This window comes from Carcharodon carcharias, chromosome 2, assembly GCF_017639515.1.
Source record: "Carcharodon carcharias isolate sCarCar2 chromosome 2, sCarCar2.pri, whole genome shotgun sequence".
NCBI lineage: Eukaryota > Metazoa > Chordata > Chondrichthyes > Lamniformes > Lamnidae > Carcharodon > Carcharodon carcharias.
In genome coordinates this window covers 27,946,303-27,965,043 of record NC_054468.1, presented here as the reverse complement: position 1 = coordinate 27,965,043, position 18,741 = coordinate 27,946,303, and the positions used below count along the sequence as shown (strand labels likewise).

Here is an 18,741-nt window from a genome sequence, read left to right as displayed (position 1 = left end):
CTCATAAGAGGATCAAGAATGAAAGGGCACAGATTTAAAGTGATTTGCAAAAGAAGCAAACGCGATGTGAGAAAAAACTTTTTCACACAGTGAGTGGTGCGAGTGGAATGCGCTGCCTGGAAGTGTGGTGGAGGCAGGTTCAGTTAAGGCATTCAAGAGGGCATTTGATGATTACTTAAATAGAAATAACGTGCAGGGTTAAGGGGAAAAGGCAGGAGAAAGACACTGAGTCATAATGCTCATTCGGATAACTGGTGCAGGCATGATGGGTCAAATGGCCTCCTGCACCCTAACAATTCTGTGATTCTGTAATGCTCTGAGGACATGGGTTCAAATCCTACCATGCCAGCTGGTGGAATTTGAATTAATCAAATTGTCATTAATTGTTCATCTGGTTTACTAGTGTCCTTTAGGGAAGGAAATCTGCCATCATTATCTGGTCTGGCTTATGTGTAACTCCAGGCACATAGTTAAAACTTAGCTACCCTCTGAAATGTTCAGATCAAGGGCAAATAGGGATGGGCAACAAATGCAGGCTTTGTCAGTGATGCCTACATCCCCGAAAGAAAAAAAATGATGAATGAATCCTACATAAATCTAAGAATATCATTTTCTGATGATAACTTTTATTTACATAGACCACCATATGCATTTGCATTTATCTGGCACCTTTATGACCTCAGGATGTCCCAAAGCACTTCACAGCCAATGGAGTGCTTTTGAAGTGCAGTCACTGTTGCAATGTAGGAAATATGGCAACCAATTTGCACAAACTGAGCTCCCTCAAACAACATTGTGATCATGATCAGATAATTTTTTTGTATGTGTGATGTTGAATGAGGGATAAGTATTGGCCAGAGCTCCAAGGATAATTCCCCTGCTCTTCTTTGAAATCATGACATAATATCTTCTCCATCCACCTGAGACAGCAGGCAAAGCCTTGGTTTAACATCTTAACCAAAAGACAGCACTTTCAACAGTGCAGCACTGGAGAGGTCATCTGGATTTTTGTACTCCAGCACCTGGGGTGGACTTGAATCAACAACCTTATGTCTCAGGGGTGAGAATGCTATCAACGAAGACACTGCTGACAATGTTATTGTAAATAAATGTAGAAATAGTCTGCAATGCAGGCAGGCAGCAGGTGCTTCCACAAAGTGTTTTAAAATGGTCAAGACTGGTCCATGCAAGTTGTTCCTTTAATATAGTAAAGAGAAGAGATAAGGCAGAAACGTTGAGAGAGAGAATTCCAGAGGTTCGAACCTTTGCAGCTAAAGGCATGGTCGCCAGTGGTAGAGTGATTAAAGTCGGGGAGGCCTAAGAGGCCAGAATTGGGAGATTTTGGAGTTTTGTAGGGCAGGAGAAGGTAAGACCATGGAGAAATTTGAAAATAATGAAGAGAATTTTAAAATCAAGGTATTAATTGGTAGGTAATGCATGTCAGTGAGCACGAGGGTGATGGGCAAAGGTGACCTTTTTATGAGTTAGGACATGAGCAGCAGGGTTCTGGATGACTTCAAGTTTATAGAGGCGGGAGGTCATTCAGAAATGTATTGGAATAACCAAGTCCAGAGGTAACAAAGGTATGGATGAGGGTCTCCATAGTGGATGAGCTGAAGTAGAGGGCGAATCAGGTAATGTTAACGAGGTGGAAATAGGTGATCTTAATGATGGTGCAGAAACTTGGCCAGAAGCTCATTTCAGGGTCAAATATGACCCTCAAAGTCACAAACAGACTGGTTCAGCCTCAGACAGTTGTCAGGGAGAAGGATGGAGTCAGTGGCGAAGGAATGGAGTTTTAGGCAGACATTATAGACAGTGGCTTCAGTCTTCCCAGTATTCAACTGGAGAAGATATCTACTGATCCTGTACCGAATGTCAGACAAACAGACAATTTAGAGACAGTGGAGGGTCAAATGAGGCGATGGTGAGGTACAGCAGGGTGTTGGCAGCAGTTAAATTGAAATATAGAGTACAGAAGACAAAAGCAAATAAGAAAAACAGTGAGAGAGAAAGAGAGAATAAGTATAGATTAGTCTCCAAAATAAAAGGGAACTCAAGAATCTTTATAAACACATAAATCATAAAGGGCGGTCAAAGGAAGAGTGGGGCTGATCAGAGACCAAAAAGAAGATATTCTTGGTAAGGCAGAGGGTATGGCTGAGGTACTAAATGACTATTTTGCAATTGCCTTCACAACAGAAGAGGAATGTAGCAATAAAGAAAGGGGCAGTCACTTCACACTATCATTGGATAGGATAAAAATAAAGAGCAGATACTTAAACTGTTGGCTTTCCTCAAAGTAGAAAATTCTTCCGATCCTGATGGGATGCATCCTTGTTTACTGAGGGAAGCAATGGGGAAAGTTGCAGAGGCTCTGACCACAATCTTCCAATCCTCCTTGTGTATGGGGATAGTGCCAGAGTGCTGGATGATTCCATATGTCACATCTGTTTAAAAATGGGGAAATGGATAAACCCAACTACAGATTAATTAAGGACCAAATAATTTGAAAAAGTATGGGCTAATGAATGCATGGATTTGTTCAAGGCAAATCATGTTTGACTAATTTGAACACATTCTTTGGTGAAGTTAACAGAGGATTCTTCAGGTAATGTGGATTTGTAGATGAACTTTCAAAAGGTATTTGACAAAGTACTACCTAATAGACATGTTAGTGAAATTAAAATCTGTGGAATTAAGTGGACACCAACAGATACAAAATTGGCTATAGGATATAAAGCCAAGAGTAGTGGTGGTTAGTTATTTTTCAGATTGGAGGGAGGTACATTGGTGTTTCCCAGGGTCAGAATTCAGACAACTACTCTTCCTGATATATTTTGACTTATCCTTGGGTATATGGGTATAATTACAAAGTTTGCAGATGATATGAAGCTCAGAAATGTAGTAAACAATGAGGAGGATATTAATAGACTTCAGAGCATTTAGACTGATGAAATGGGAAGATTTATAGCAGATTAAATTTATCACAGAGAAGTGTGAAGTGATACATTTTAGGAAGAATGAGAGAAAACATGAACTAAATGGTACATTTTTAAAGGATTCGCAGGGAGACCTGAGGCTATATATATGTCTTTGAATATAACAGGGCAGGTTGAGAAGGCATTTAAAAAAAGCAAATGAAATCCTTGATTGCATTAACAGAGGAAGAGAGTATGAAAGCATAGAAGTTATGCTAAATGTTTACAAAACAGTGGTTAGACCGTAGCTGGCATGTTGTATTCAATTCTAGGCACCATACTTAGGCAGGTGTGTCAAGACCTTAGAGAGGATGCTGAAGAGAGTTACGAGAATGAATGGTATCAGGGATGAAGGATTTCAGTTATGTGGAGAGACTGGAGAAGCTGGAACTGTTCTCCTTAGAGCAGGGAAGGTTTTTAAAAATTGTTCATGGGATATGGGTGTCACTGGCTAGACTGGCATTTATTGTTCATTCCTAATTGCCCTTGGGAAGGTGGTGGTGAGCTGCCTTCTTGAACTGCTGCAGCCCTTGTGTTATAGGTACACCCACAGTGCTGTTAGGAAAGGAGTTCCAGGATTTTGACCTAGCAACAGTGAAGCAATGGCGATTTAACTCCACATCAGGATGGTGTGTAGTTTGGAGGGAACTTGTAGGTGGTGGTATTCCCATGTGTCTGCTGCCCTTGTCCTACTAGGTGGTAGAGGTCACGGGTTTGGAAGGTGCTGTCGAAGGAACCTTGGCGAGTTGCCGCAGTGCATCTTGTAGATGTTTGTCAGGAAGAGATATTAATGTATATAATGTTATTGGAAATTAGTTCTTTTAAATAGAGGTTTAGTCTCTGTGTGTGTTAATTGGATTAAAGCCAGCTAGTCTGGGTGTTTTGATGTATAGTAATTTTGAGATGTAAACAGAGGTGGAGGGTATATTTGTATTTTGTTGAATAGACCATTCAAGAGTAGGAGTGAAAACTTGCTCCAAGCTAGGAGACAGCAAGCCATTTTTATATTACTAATAAAATTGGTACTATGGAAGGAGTTCAAAGGGCCTGGTGATGCAATGAGAATTTGTGTTCAAAGGGAAAGGCTGGATATAACAGAAGGGTTTTCTTGTGTGCAGGTCGGAGACATGTAAGATTTAAGCTTGTAAGCCTTCAACTGTCTGCAAAGGAACCAAATTGAAAGGAAACTCATTTTGAATTTGTAAGGTGAAAATGCTTTGCCTGGTGTCTGGTTAAGTCTATTGGTTATTGTTGCCTTAGTGCAGATTAATTTGGGAATTTGTTAAAAGTTATGATAGTAGTAATTTGTAGCCATGTGGATGTGTTTAATTTGTTCTAAATTAATAAATGTCTCATTTAGTTTGGTAGAAAACTTCTCAAGAACTTGTGGTCTTATTCCTGAATTTAGAGCTGCAACTCAAAACATACCAATTGAAAATATAGGTTTAAAGTTTTCCACTGGGATTTTAAATAACTCAGCCTTTACCAAATAGCTGTGTCATAACAACTGGGGGCTCATCGGGAATAATATTTATAATTCCTTGATTGGTTTGAATTGGTGAATCTTAAGGTTATGAGTATGAGAAGCATTTTGAATTCAGGAATTGGTGAGGTATTTTAGAAGTGGTGAGACTGCAGTATAGCTTTGGCAATTGCTAAGTAGAAGATATAACTCTGATTGTGTTGCAACAAATAACCAAGAGTAAGTTAACAGAATTGGCAGATAAGTTAAAATTGGGCTTACGTGCGGTGGCTAGGAAATCAGATATAATTAGAAGTATAGCACAGCCTTTACAGTTGGAAGTGAAACCTGATACTAGTGAGTCATAGCTGGAGGTAGTGAGAACTCATGTGGAGGAACAGAGGGTTCAAAAGGTAAGATAAACAGCAGAGATGGCTGATGATTATGAGTTAGTTCACAGAGCTAAACCTTATTTTCATCACCCTTTCAAATTGGAAAAGGATAGAAAGCGGGAAGGTGAAAGGAAGGTAGGTAGTCAGGGAAGAGGAGTAGCTGAAAGTTCCTGGGAAGTTTTTTCTCATAATAAAAAGGAAGGTGCTGAAGGTGGAAGTGATGTTCAAAACTTGAGGTGTTTTCATTGTAATAAAGTGGGGCACACAAAGTCAGTATGTTGGAAATTGCAGGGAAAATCTGTTGGAATTATTGGGGTACAGAAAAGCTCTTGAAGTAAAAGTACTGTGGGTTCTGAGGTTCGGACACAGGAGAAACCAGTGGTTTGTGTACAGGTGAAACAGAAAGAAGCAGTGATAGATGAAGAAGTGGGGATGTGTTCACAGTTTACTCAAGAGAATTCTGAGGATCAGTTTGCAGAAATGTTTAAAGATTTTGTGTGTGAAGGGAAAGTCTTTCCATGTGTACAGGGTGGAGTAGGTAAAGGTGTTAACATTTTAAGAGACACAAGGGCTAGTCAATATTTAATGTTGTGGGATAGTGATATTTGTTCAAAGGGAGTTTTGCAGGAGCAGGTAATAATAAGTGGAGTTCATGGAGATGCTAAATCTATTCCATTGTGGAAGCTAAATTTAAAGAGCCAATGGAAGACAGGTGAGGTTATAGTTGGAGTGGTGGGAAAATTCCCCATTGTAGGCATTCAATTTATTCTGCTTAGTGATATAGCTGGATCACAAATGTGGGTGATACCTATGGAAGTTGAGCAGCCTGTAGAAATGTTTTCAACAGAGGTATTGCAGAATGAACATCCTGGATTGTTTCCTGATTGTGTTATAATGAGATCAAAGGCTCATAGGGAAGAACAAGTTAAACAAGGGCAGGCAGTTCAGAGGCAAGAGAAAGGTGTCAAAATCCAATTAGCTGGCACTGTGTTTGATAGCATTGTTCAAGAGGAAGGAATACAGGACAATTCAGCTGAAGTGTTTAACTTAAGGAGGTTAGTGGAGTTACAGAAAAATGATTTGCAATTAAAGCAGTTGTATCAGAAAGCTTGTTCAGAACAGGAGCAAAATATATTCCAGTATCTTATTACCTTCAGCGAGATATTTTAATGAGAAAATGGAGGTTGGATCATGTGTCAGCAAATGAAAGCTGGAGGGAGGTGCATCAGATTGTTATCCCATTAGGTAAGAGAAATGAGATTTTGAGGATTGCTCATGAAATTCCAATGAGGGGACATTTAGGAAAACACAGGAAAAGATACAGAGGTATTTTCTTTGGCCAGGATTGCATAGGGATGTAGTCAAATTCTGTAGAACCTGTCATACATGTCACGCAACAGGAAAACTACAAGCAGTGATTAAGCCGGCACCTTTAATCCCAATACCAGCATTTGAAGAACCTTTTACCAGGGTCATGATAGATTGTGTAGGACCCCTCCCTAAGACTAAAAGTGGAAATCAGTATTTACTGACGGTACTGGTCATGTCTACCAGGTTTCCTGGAGCAATACCTTTAAGAAATATTACAACAAAGAGGATTGTGGAGGAATTAACTAATTTTTTTTACAAAATATGGTTTACCTAAGGAAATACAATCAGATCCGGGGTTAAATTTCATATCACAGCTGTTTAAGGAAGTAATGAATAGTTTGGGGATAAAACAGTTTTTAAGTCAACAGCTTATCATCCGGAGTCACAAGGGGCTTTGGAAAGATGCCATCAAACTTTAAAAACTATGATGAGAGAATATTGTTAGCATTACCACAGGATTAGGATAAAGGAATTCCATTTTTGTTATTTGCTATTAGAGACGCTCCTAATGCGTCGACTGGTTTTAGCCCTTTCAAACTAGTTTATGGTCATGAGGTAGGGGGACTGCTGAAATTGATTCATGAGAAATTGATGGGTCAAAATTCAGAAACTATTCTCCTGGATTATGTATCAAATTTCAGGGAAAGATTGAACAGAGCATGTGAGTTGGCTAGGGAACATTTAAAGATATCACAGCAAGTGATGAAAGTGAAGGCAGATAAGAAAGCTAAAACTTGCAGTTTTGTTTCTGGAGAGAAAGTACTAGCTTTGTTACCAGTGCTGGCGATTCATTAAATACAAGATTTAGTGGGCCTTACAGGATTGAAAAGAAATTGAGTGAAGTAAATTATTTAATAAATACTCCAGGTAGAAGAAAGAAACAGAGGGTATGTCATGTAAATATGCTTAAAAGGTACTATGACAGGGTAGAGGAACAAAAAGAGGTATTAGTGATGGTGGATGATGAGAAAGAAGTAGAAGTGCATGACTCTGAAATTGATTTTCCTCTAATCAAATTGGATAATGAGGGGTGCTTGAAAATTTAAATGAAATATTGAATTACCTTTCAACCAAGTGTCAAAGTGATTTGGAAAAGCTATTGCAGTCACACAAACCTATTTGTGGAAATAAGTTGGGGAAGACAGATTTAGCTATACATGATGTCTCTGTACAAATTTCATCTTCATTAAGGCAACATCTTTATAGATTAAATTCGGCAAAGTTATCACAAGTACAAAAAGAAATTGATTTCATGCTTCAAAATGATATCATTGAGTCTAGTTGCAGTAACTGGAGTTTGCCTATTGTCTTGGTACTGAAACTGGTTGGAACACAAAGACTATCAAAAAGTGAATGCGGTGACAAAAGCGGATTCATATACTTTGGTTGAGAAATTGGGACAATTGAAATTTATCACAAAGATTGACTTGCTAAAAGGATATTGGAAGATACCGTTGTCGGAGAGAGCAAAGGAGATATCAGCTTTTGTAATGCCAAGTGGACTATATCAGTTTTAAGTTATGCCATTTGATATGAAATATGTACCTGCTACATTTCAAAGACTGACAAAGTAATTGCAGGTCTAAGCAATTGTGCTGTTTATATTGATGTACTAATAGTTTTCAGTTAGATGTGGGAAGAGCATTTACAGCATCTGGAAGAATTATTTACTTGGCTACAAGAAGTTAATTTGGTGATGAACTTGGCTAAAAGTGAATTTTCAAAAGCGCAAGGTACATATCTAGGCCATTCCATTGGACATGGTAAGGTGGCTCCGAGAAATGCAAAAGTCAAGGCTATCATGGATTTCCCAGTGCCTACAACAAAACGAGAAGGTTTGAGATTTCTGTGCATGAGTAGGTTTTACTGGAAATTTGTACCAAATTTTAGCCGAGTGGTTCCTCCACTGACTGAACTATTAAAAAAGAACAAGAAGTTTCAATGGACACAGGAGAGTCAGAAGGCATTTGACAGTTTGAGAACTGTATTAACTACGACACCAGTTTTGGCAGCACCCAATTATGCCAAGCAATTCAAATTGGCCATTGATACAAGTGTTATAGGCATTGGGGCTGTACTATTACAAGAAGATGACACTGGAATTGAAAAACCGATAGGGTATTTTTCATGGAAGCTGAATGTACAGCAGAGAAGATATTCAACAATCGATGAAGAGACTTTGGGTTTGGTGTTAGCATTGCAGCATTTTGAAATTTATGTTGCAAACAATTAATCAGAAACAATTGTTTATACAGACAATAATCCTTTTAAGTTTCTGAACAAATTTCGAGACAAAAGTGCAAGACTTTTCAGATGGAGTCTATTATTACAACTATTTAATCTACAGATTATACATGCTGTTGGTAGAGAGTATCTGTTTGCAGATGCGTTATCTAGAATTTGAAGCTTAAAAGAAAATTGGACATCTTTAAAAACCTGAACACAACTGGAGTGATTTCTGTTGATACCAAGGATTTATGTATATATATTATGTTAATGCATGCATCTGGCAATGTAATAGGGTAGTAAGTATAGGAGATCGTGTGAGATGGGTTATTACAAAATGAAGCCATCTTTTGGAATTATGACGGTTCATTTTTGTCGACAGGAAGGGGGATGTCAGGAAGAGATATTAATGTATATAATGTTATTGGAAATTTTTTTTAAAATAGTGATTTCGTCTGTGTCTGTGTTAATTGGATTAAAGCCAGCTGATCTGGGTGCTTTGATGTATAGTAGTTTGTGATAGAGATACATTTGCATTTTGTTAAATAGATCGTTCAGAGTGGGAGTGAAACCTTGCACCTAGCCAGGAGACACCAAGCAATATATTTATATTACTAATAAAATTGGTACTATGAAAGGGGTTTTATTGTTAGAAGAGGTGGAGTTCAAAGACCCTCGTGATACAATGAAAATTTGCATTCAAAGGGAAAGGCTGGGTCTAACAGAATGGGTTTGTGTGTGCAAGGCAGAGGTCTGTAAGATCTAAGCCTGTAAGCCTACAACTGTCTGCAAAGGAACCAAATTGAAAGGAACCTCATTTTGAATTTGTAAGGTAAAAATGCTTTGCCTGGTGTCTGCTTAAATCTATGGGTCGCTGTTGCCTTAGTGAAGATTAATTTGGGAATTTGTTAAAAGTTATGATAGTAGTAATTTGTAGCCATGTGTATGTATTTAATTTGTTGTAAAATAATAAAGGTTTCATTCAGTTTAATATAAAAACCTCTCGAGACTGGTGGTTTTATCCCTAAATTTAGAGCTGCAACTCAAAACATACCAATTAACAATAGGTTATGACAGTTGTTTAAAGTTTCCCTCTGGGATTTTAAATAATTCAGCCTTTACAAACTGCTGTGTCATAACAGATGTTGATTAAGGGATAAATATTGGCTGGAAGACCACGGATACCTCTCCTAATCTTCTTCAAAATAGTGCCATAGAATCTTTAAAATTCAGCAGAGCATGCCTTGGTTTAATATCACATCCAAAAGACAGCATCACCAACAGTGCAGCACTCCTTCAGTACTGCACTGATGTGCTAGCCTTGATTTTGGGCTTAAGCCCTGGAGTGGGACTTCTTATGACTCAGTAGCAACCAACCAACTGAGTTTCAGCTGACAGACACTGTCATTTAAATTAACCACATTAATGCCTGTGTAAAGCCAATATACACAAAGGAATACAAAGGGTAACTTGCCATCCTGGCTGAATTACACTCAGAGGGAATGCGGGTCGGGGTGGGGACAAAATCATTTCTCGCATCACATGCTCAGCGAGCAGGGTCCCTTGCTGGGAGTGTGTACTTGCCCTTATTATTCAAGCACGTTAAACATTCCAATATTAAACCTGATATTTAGAATTTCTACCCTCTCATTTTATTTGAAAGTGTTTGCAATTTTCCCCCATATTTTCACCCAGCTCATGAACTTATAATACCCTATGGGCAGAATGTTTTCCTTGGCGGGTGTGCAAGCCCCACTGGCTCGGTGGCGGGTGGACTGCTGAATCCCGTCACCAAAACAGGGCCTGTTTCCTGTGTGGGGGGGAGGCGGGGTTGGTGGGGTGGGTAGGGAGGGAATCCCCAGCTGTCAAAGTGCACTCAAGAGAGCGCACTGTTCCCTGAGACTAAGTGGTGTCTCAGGGAGATTAGTGACAGTGTACAAAACTTAAAAAAATAGAAAAATAAAAATATTATTAACATGTCCCACTTATCCCGCCGGTGGATGAGGTTTCATGTATTATCAAGAGCCCACTGGGGCTCCTGGCCTGCCCGCCAACCATTGACAGGTCGGCGGGCGAACAGCTGATTTCGCTGTCCGCCCGCCTTCCTAAAAATTTAAAGGGACCAGGATGACGTCGGGCGTCATTTTCCTGTCGGCGAGTGGGCCCTGCCCCCAAATCACCGACGGGAAAATTCTGGCCTATGTGTTACATGCAAAATAATATTCATAAGAATAACCCAATGTTTATAATGTATATTCTTGGAATTCCCAGATATAAATTTAACATTATATTCTTTTCTTGTGATTAGATATCGGGAGGAGGTGGGGACTCAGCCTGCTTTAAATGTGCCTACATTTTAAGCCTAGCAGCAAATGGAATTTCATTATTTTGGGATCTGGGACAAATTTTCCACATCAGGAACCACATTGGGAAAAATGCTTCAGGAACAACTAGAAAGGAAACCTTTCCTCAGGTTTCTTACAGGATGTAGAGATGAATTTCATGACAATATTGTGATGAAACTGACAAATGAATCTTCAATTATTTTCATGATTTTCTCAGGAAGACAGGTTCTCCTTTAAAGCACCTATTATCTGGTTTGAACTTAGACGAAAAGAAAATTAGATAATTAAAACTGGTTCCCCCCCCACCCCCAATTTCCCAACGGTAACATAAAATTGAAGTGTGATCTCCCTAAGATATATTGCTGCTGACCATCTGTTATAAAGACAGACAATGCTGGAAAAACTCAACAGGCCTGGCAGCATCTGTGGGGAGAAAAAAAGAAGTTCACATTTCAGGTTGTTCACTAGTGAGTCCCTCTGCCCCTTGTACGCTGCCATACTTTGTACAGGGTTAACTAGTTATCTAAAATCATGGAGAACTGCTGCCCAAAACCTATTGATTAATTAAAAAATTTACATTGCACTCCCTATATACTTGTTTTAATATACTGAGTGTTTTGAAAACATCCTGTAATATTTTGCTAACTGTGGAAATGAAAAGGAAAACAAAAACATCAGTTTATCTTGGAAAAAAATGCTCAAAATCTCCTTTTAAAAGCTATGTGAATTATAGAATGAGCCACCAGAAAAAATAGGTTCTGAAGAAGAGTCATATTGGACTCAAAATGTTTCACGCTCCACAGATCTGCCAGACCACTAAGTTTTTCCAGCACTTTCTGTTTTTATTATAAATAAATGGTTCCATATTAGAAAAATCAGTCTTTTACCAATTACGTTACATTATTCAAAGTAGCTTTTATTTAATAAATATTCCACCAATTGGTACATGGTGTGAACAGTTAATGACAGTCAAAAGTGAATCTCTTTAACTTTTTGCATTAGAGCTTTTAGTGCACTTGGAAATGAGCTCAGAATGATTTGTTAAATCTGCTGTCACATGCAGCTCTCATAACCATCAGATATTATCTGATTATTTTACAAGTTAATATGGACAGTGTCATGATCTAGAATATTATGAACTTTAAAAGTTTGACACAAACAGTCTGTTAAAATGGTTACTGCAAATCATGGGACCTTTGGCATTTTGGGCTCCAGGCAGTCCTGAGTGTTAAGCAAATACCTAATTAAGTATGGATATTCACTGGCAGCTGGGAAATTCACACATCTCTTTGTTTAAGGATGGAAAGTCAACACAAGAATGATAGCATTTCAGCTGATTCAACTTTCTAGTTCATGATGAAAAAAGGCACATTGAAACTCAATGGGCAGGATTTTACGCATCAGCGAGCAGGGGACAGGGCCCACTCGCTAACACGTAAAATGACTCCCGATGTCACTGCGCCCCAGTTAAATTTTCAGAAAGGCGGGTGTGCAGCAAAATCAGCTGTGCGTCTGTCAACCTGTAAATGGCCAATTGAGGCCCTTGACAGGGTCAATTAAGTAATTAAAGGACCAGCCCGTCCAACCTTAAACAAAAACAAAAATACCTGGAAAAACTCAGCAGGTCTGACAGCATCTGAGGAGAGGGTTACAGTTAACGTTTCGAGTCCGAATGAATCTTCATCAGAACCTAAAGGTTGGCGGGCAGGCCAGGAGCCCCGGCGGGAACTAGAAAAAACATGAAACCTCATCCACGGGCGGGACGAGGTTTCATGTAGGTTTTTTAAAAAATTAATAAAGCTTTTGTAAAAATTATGGACATGTCCCAACTCATGTGACATTGTCACATGAGGGGACATGTTAGGGAAATTTTATTTTTCCAATGTTATCTTTTTTACATCTACAGCTGATCTCCCTGAGGCTGCACTTAGCCGTCTGATGTGCTCATAAAATAGTGGTGCGCCTCTGATCGGGGGAGTCAATCAGAAGTGCGCCCGTACGCACCCGCCCTTCAACTTCCTCCCCCCTGCCCGATGGGGAGGAAAATTCAGCCCAATGTGTTTTAGACAAATGTGAAGGGATCCCCTTCAATCTCCCATTATAACCTGATGGTCCCTCATCTGAACCCAGACTGGGTAAATTTGTTTACCAACCTGACCACCCACTTAATTTGGAAAAGGACTTTAGCCTTGTAACAAGTCACATGGGTGAGTGAGCCATGTTTGCTTCCTGCTGTTAAAAGCAGGAAGAATCAGCTCTGCAGAGACAGAGAAAGACCATCAGAAAGCCATTGAACCAGCTGCAGTCAACTAAGCAGCCAAAGTAATAAACAGCAACACCTTGAAAGTGGGAGAAGGACTCTCCCCAACCTGTTTTGACTTCAAGTTCACCTAAGAACTAATCTCCTGGAAATTCAAGTACAAGAAACCATAAAGCTCACTGAGAAACCTACGAGACTTTTACTTCAACAAAAGTATCAACTTATCTAAGAAACTGCAGGCCTGCCATGAAAGAGAGACTGAGACATTGGGCAATTATACATTGGAATCATATCGCCTATTCTTCATCTATATCTAATCTTTTTGTGAGTGATAGAGTGTGTGAGGCAAGTGAGTGAGACAATGCATTTTAAACCTCCAGGGCAAGTGTGAGATAATAAATAATCTTCTTTAGTTTAACCTTCTTTATTTTACTTTCCACTCACAAAAAAGCTTGTTGCTGGAATCGTTTAAATTCAGATAATCTTACCTCAGAGGGTAAGAAAATACACACACCTCACATATAAAACACATTGCACAGGCAGTAAGAAATCACATAAATTTTGTTTGTGACAGCAGTTTATTAAATATACACTCTGCTGCAGTACAAAAAAAGGTAATTTGCTTGGAAGCACAACGTCTAATTTTCTTCAGCATTGAGCTAACATTGGTCTGCTGTGAAAGAAATGCAAGGTGCATCTAATAGACCTCAAGTTTTTAAAAAAAACATTGGGAGCAATTGTTCATTTCTCCACAAAACATTTTTCACTAGAGCACAGGAACTTTCTGAAAACATTATGGAGGCCATGCAGCATCTACTAATGAGATCAAGGTCTGTTTTCAAGATTCTGAGAATGTATCCTTTGTCGAAAAATTGAAAAGGAAATTGGACCTTTAAGCTCTGTGTAAAACTGGATCTGATAACTTCTGGAAGTCACTGATCCATCATTCCATAAGATTACTTCTTTTTCTTGTAAGACATATTAGATTATCTAGTGAGATATTTTTTCTTACAATTTTCTCCCTTCTTGTCCTGCAAACATTGGCTACTTGCTGTGGTAAGATTCCATGGGTATTAGTTACCCTCCAGTACATTCTGCAAAACAACATTATTCATGCATCACCCTTCAGTGAATGATAGCGTACTGTTAAAAACTTCCCACAAACATTCCCTTATCCAACATTCACCTGAGCACATCAGGATATCACTCAGGAAAGTGAACACTGGTCACTTTTTCCTTCTTAATCTAGGGGTTCTGAGGTCAATTGTTGGCATCCTGATTGCAGGAAAAAGAAAACCCATTCAGCCTCATTATCTAGGTCCATGTCAGGACTTCATGTAATCTTTAAAAAGAACATATTTTGCAAGTTCCCGTCCATATGCCTTGTTAGGTAAATCAGCAATTAATCAAATTTCTTTGTAAATGTTTGAATTGAGTTTGTGTTGCAGTAGGTGGCAGTCTTCTCCACAAAGTGATGGTCTAATGTAAATCCATAGATTCTAAATTTGCAGTTTCCATTTCGTATTATCATTCCTATTCCCTGGTATCAAATTCAGAGGGCTGACTTTCACCGGGGTGGGGTGGGTGATGGGGGATGGAGAGAGTGGGGGGGAGGGGGGCATATTGCTCGTTCCCCCATTGCTAAAGTTGGATGCAAGCTGACTGACTTTAAAAATGCCTGCCCCACAGTGATAATGTGCTGCTGGCGGGCTAAACAAACATAGAGTGGGACTTCTGCCCCTCAGTGTAAGGAAGTCCTGCCCGCGAGGGCAGCCGGCTAATCTGATTGGCTGGCAGCTCTGGCAGTCCAAGCAGTGCCAGAACTGAGTAGTTGGCACTGCTGGGGCTGAAAGCAGACCCCTGGATGAAGACAGCCATGGCTTGGCCACAAGCTCAATTGTGCATTAATTATTTATTTTAAAATGGTGGACAGCTACTGATTCTGACGCCCGCCTGCATACCATGTTTTGGGGTCCGGGTCAAGGTGAATGGGAAAGAGGCGGGCTAGCCACACAGCACATTTTACGTGCCCTCCCCCCTCACCCCACCGAAAACACATCCAGCGGAGAACCGTAAAATACAGCCCATAATTTTCTACAAAATAACTGTTCTACACTACCTTATCTATTCCCTTCTTACTTCAGAGTTTGAAGCATGCCCTACTTAATTTCTTTTTCTAAGTAAATTAATTCCCTTAGCTTCTTTTCATGAATCAATCACCCTGTAATTTGGAATCATCATCCTACTCTCAATTTATTCCTCTGCTTCTATCATTCTTGATACATGGAGCACACTGCAGCCAGGAGGAAAAGATCCAAATTATGTATAAAGGCAATTACCATCATGTTCCAACCTTTCTTTGTACAGGCAGGGAGATTAGTAGAGTTGTTCATTCACAAAGATACATTAGATTGCCCATTGAAGATAGTCTTCGCTTTGTGAACTCTTGTCCACATGATGGAAAATAACTGAAGTTCACGTGGGTTCAAAATATTAGTTACCTGAATAGCAACACCTGTTAAATGACAATACGCTTCTTGTCTCTGTTTAATTTGCATAACTGCGACAACCTCATTTCCCCTTCAGTAATTATATACATGGCCCTCGCATTTCAAAATTCTGTTTTTTTTCTCTCAATGTTTCTTTTCTCCTGAGTTTCAAGGGAGTCAACTAACTTAGGATGCACATTCGTGCTGGAACGTCATTAGTAATATCCTTCAGTCCCCAAATCAGGGCATCACAAGTGCTTTAGTTCTGAAGTTCGGCTGTTTGTATACATTTATGTAGGTATCTAATACATTTTGTCCATGGTTAATCCTAAATAGTTTTCTGGTACCTGTATTTGAATAACAGTGTAACAAAAATTGAAGAATAATTTTTAAGATTGACAACAAGGTCTACACTTCTTTAAATAGTTAAACTGCAATTCTTTAATTGCCTTTGGGTAGTCACTTATTAGTAGAGGGCTAATATCTCAATCAGGAGGCAGATAAAGGTTTGATCAGTTAACCAAGGGGCCAAGGTGGTTCAGTTCTGTACAGTAAAAACTAAAACTGGCCCCTACACAGCTCTACCTGTCCTACCCAGCTCTACCTGTCCCACCCCACTCTACAAGCTTATATTTCACCTCATTTCTCTATTTCCTTAGTTCTGATGAAGGGCCATACGGACTCGAAACGTTAACTGTATCCCTCTCCGCAGATGCTGTCTGGCCTGCTGAGTTTTTCCAGGTATTTTTGTTTTTGTTAGTGATTACAGATAGTAAGTTTATGACTTTGAATACAAGCACAACAAAACAATAATGTCTCATGACAGTTTTCACTCAGATATTGGGAATATAACCTCCCTATTTGCAGTGGCTGAACTGTTGCCATGGTGTATGTAGTGGTCATCCATAGAATACTGGCGAGGATCAGCTATGATCCTATTGAATGACGGAGCAGGTTCGAAGGGGCATATGGCCTATTTCTGCTCCTTTTTCTTAGGTTCTTATATAGATTCTCGTACCTCCATAATGGTCTGGTGTAGGGGTGTATGTCCTGGAAAGCCCTAATGGAATACATGTTGAGGATTGTGGCGGTCCTCAGTGCCACTGGTGTTACAGCATAGGTGGTTGACTGTTCATGGATCAGGTGACATACCACAGTCACAGCCTCCCTCAATCACTATCATTTGGCTTGCCCAAGTAGCTGACATTTGTCTGGTTAGTGCTTGCTGCAAGCCAGGCACTCCATACCTTCTGCACCCCAGAAAGCCCATTCTTCCTGCTGTTCCACTGTGTCATGCCGGCCACTGACTATGCTGCTGCTCTCAGACAGATGCTTCCCTGTGTGATTCTCCTTCTTTTAACGCGGTGATGATATTTTGATATTTTCACCTTAAGATCACTAACTCTGGGTCTAAACTGGAATTAAAAACTCAGTTTTCCATGCCCTTCTGCAGCTGTTACATGCTGTGGTTCGCCTTCTTTTTCCTTTTAGCTTTCTTGAGCTTTTTGGAGTTTTTCAAGATGTTGCAAAACGTATCCTCATTCATTTGGGCTGTCACTTTGATATTTAAACTTGGCAGCTTTGCTGGAAAGGAAAAAAATCGTAGGTCATTCTCCCAAAAAATGTATTGAGTTTTCTGCGCTTTTAACTGTGGATTAATAAATAATTACAACGTCAACCCAAAATGTTCCTTTCTGTTTTGTTGACAAGTGATGTATTGTGATCTGTTGAAATGTTAGGCATGTGAAACTCTACAAAGCACAAGTGTTAACCACTATTGAATCCAATCTGCCAGAACACCAAAGCAGCATAAGCTGTCTGCCTCAGCCATTATTCATGAAATCACACAGGAGGCAACTATTTTGCCCATTGTGTTTGTGCTGGTTCTTTGTAGGGGCAATGTCATTAGTCCCACACGCTTGCTCTTTCCCCATAGCACTGTAAATTTCTCCCTTTCAAGTACATATCCTTTTGAAAGTAACTATTGCATCTGCTTCCACCATCCTTTCTCATGGTGTATTCTAGATCCCAAGCACCTTGAGACGCTTTATTATATAAATGCAAATTGTTCTAATAGTAACTCACGGCTTAAGAAGATACCTCACTGCCCCTTAGATTTTTTTTTGCCAATTACCTTAAATCTTTACCTGCTGGTTTCCAAGTTTCTTGGCAGCAGAAACAGTTTCATATTATCCGTTCTATCTAAATTCCTATCTTGAACATCTCCATGAAATCTCCCCTTAATCTTCTCTGCACTAGGGAGAACAATCCTAATTTCTCTGGACTATCCACAGAACTCCAAAAAGCCTGGATTTTCGCTGAATCAATATAGTTGGCAGGTCTTTTCAAACAGTGGCCGGGACCTGGATGTGGAAGTCCCTCCCCCATTTCTGGCAGATCCCATTTTTGCCAGCAGGGGAAAGGGCAGAGTGTGAAACACACAGATTGGAAATCCAAATCTGCTGGGCCATTTAAAATTAGAGCTGAGTTCAAACAGACCCCATTTTCGCTATGCAGGAGCCTCAATGCACAGTGTGGGAACCATGATTTTATGAAGGAGGTGTAAATGTTTGTGAAGGACGGATTTAAGTTCTGTTTAAGTGACATGATTTGAAGTGATTTGAATCCCATCCCTTTAAAAAAAAAGTCTGCAATGTTTACTTGGGGTAAAAAAAGACACCCGCTGATGGAGTGCATTGATTAACAGGCCATGTGGTGTAGCTTAGTAAAAAAGCATTAGCCATGTGGGTTTGCAAATTCAATAGACTCCATTGTTTACATTTCCCAAGACTTGTTATTATGGATGAGCTCATTACGAATGCTTAGCTGAGTTTCAGAGAGTCTAGAACCACTTAACAACAGGGGTGTTTGTCAATATTTTGATTGACATTTTTCAGAGGTTATTAAAGAATTAGCTGTTTTTGATGTGGTTAGTGAAATAGATGTTTGTTTGTCTTTACAACAGATTGATCATTTGATGGGATTTACATTTTTTGAATGGGTTTCATGAATGAGAGTATATTTTTAGTCACAAGTGTTTTAGAGTGAGACCTCTGTTAGATTGTTAGAAGTTTAATTATTTTCATCTCCACATGGTTTCTCAGATCTGCCCAGAATGTGAATTGGGTGAGTGTCTATGAAGTATAAATGGGGGGCATGGAGTTGGCATGGGGAATATGAGGAGTTTTGGAGGTGGGTGAAGGTGTGAGTGGGTG

General features: G+C 39.5%; 1 protein-coding gene across 2 annotated transcripts in view; it reads right to left on the bottom strand.

Moving 5' to 3' along the window:
• Positions 1–16,928: 16,928 nt before the first annotated feature.
• The window catches only part of LOC121275369, a 49,280-nt gene continuing 47,467 nt past the window's right edge, over positions 16,929–18,741 (bottom strand). Inside the window, exon 9 of one of the 2 annotated variants that reach the window (XM_041182892.1) lies at positions 16,929–17,110. In XM_041182892.1, the coding sequence (XP_041038826.1) occupies positions 16,983–17,110 (128 nt within the window). In that variant the 3' untranslated portion in view covers positions 16,929–16,982. The remainder of the gene's footprint in view (positions 17,111–18,741) is intronic. The other variant, XM_041182894.1, reaches the window with a different exon arrangement.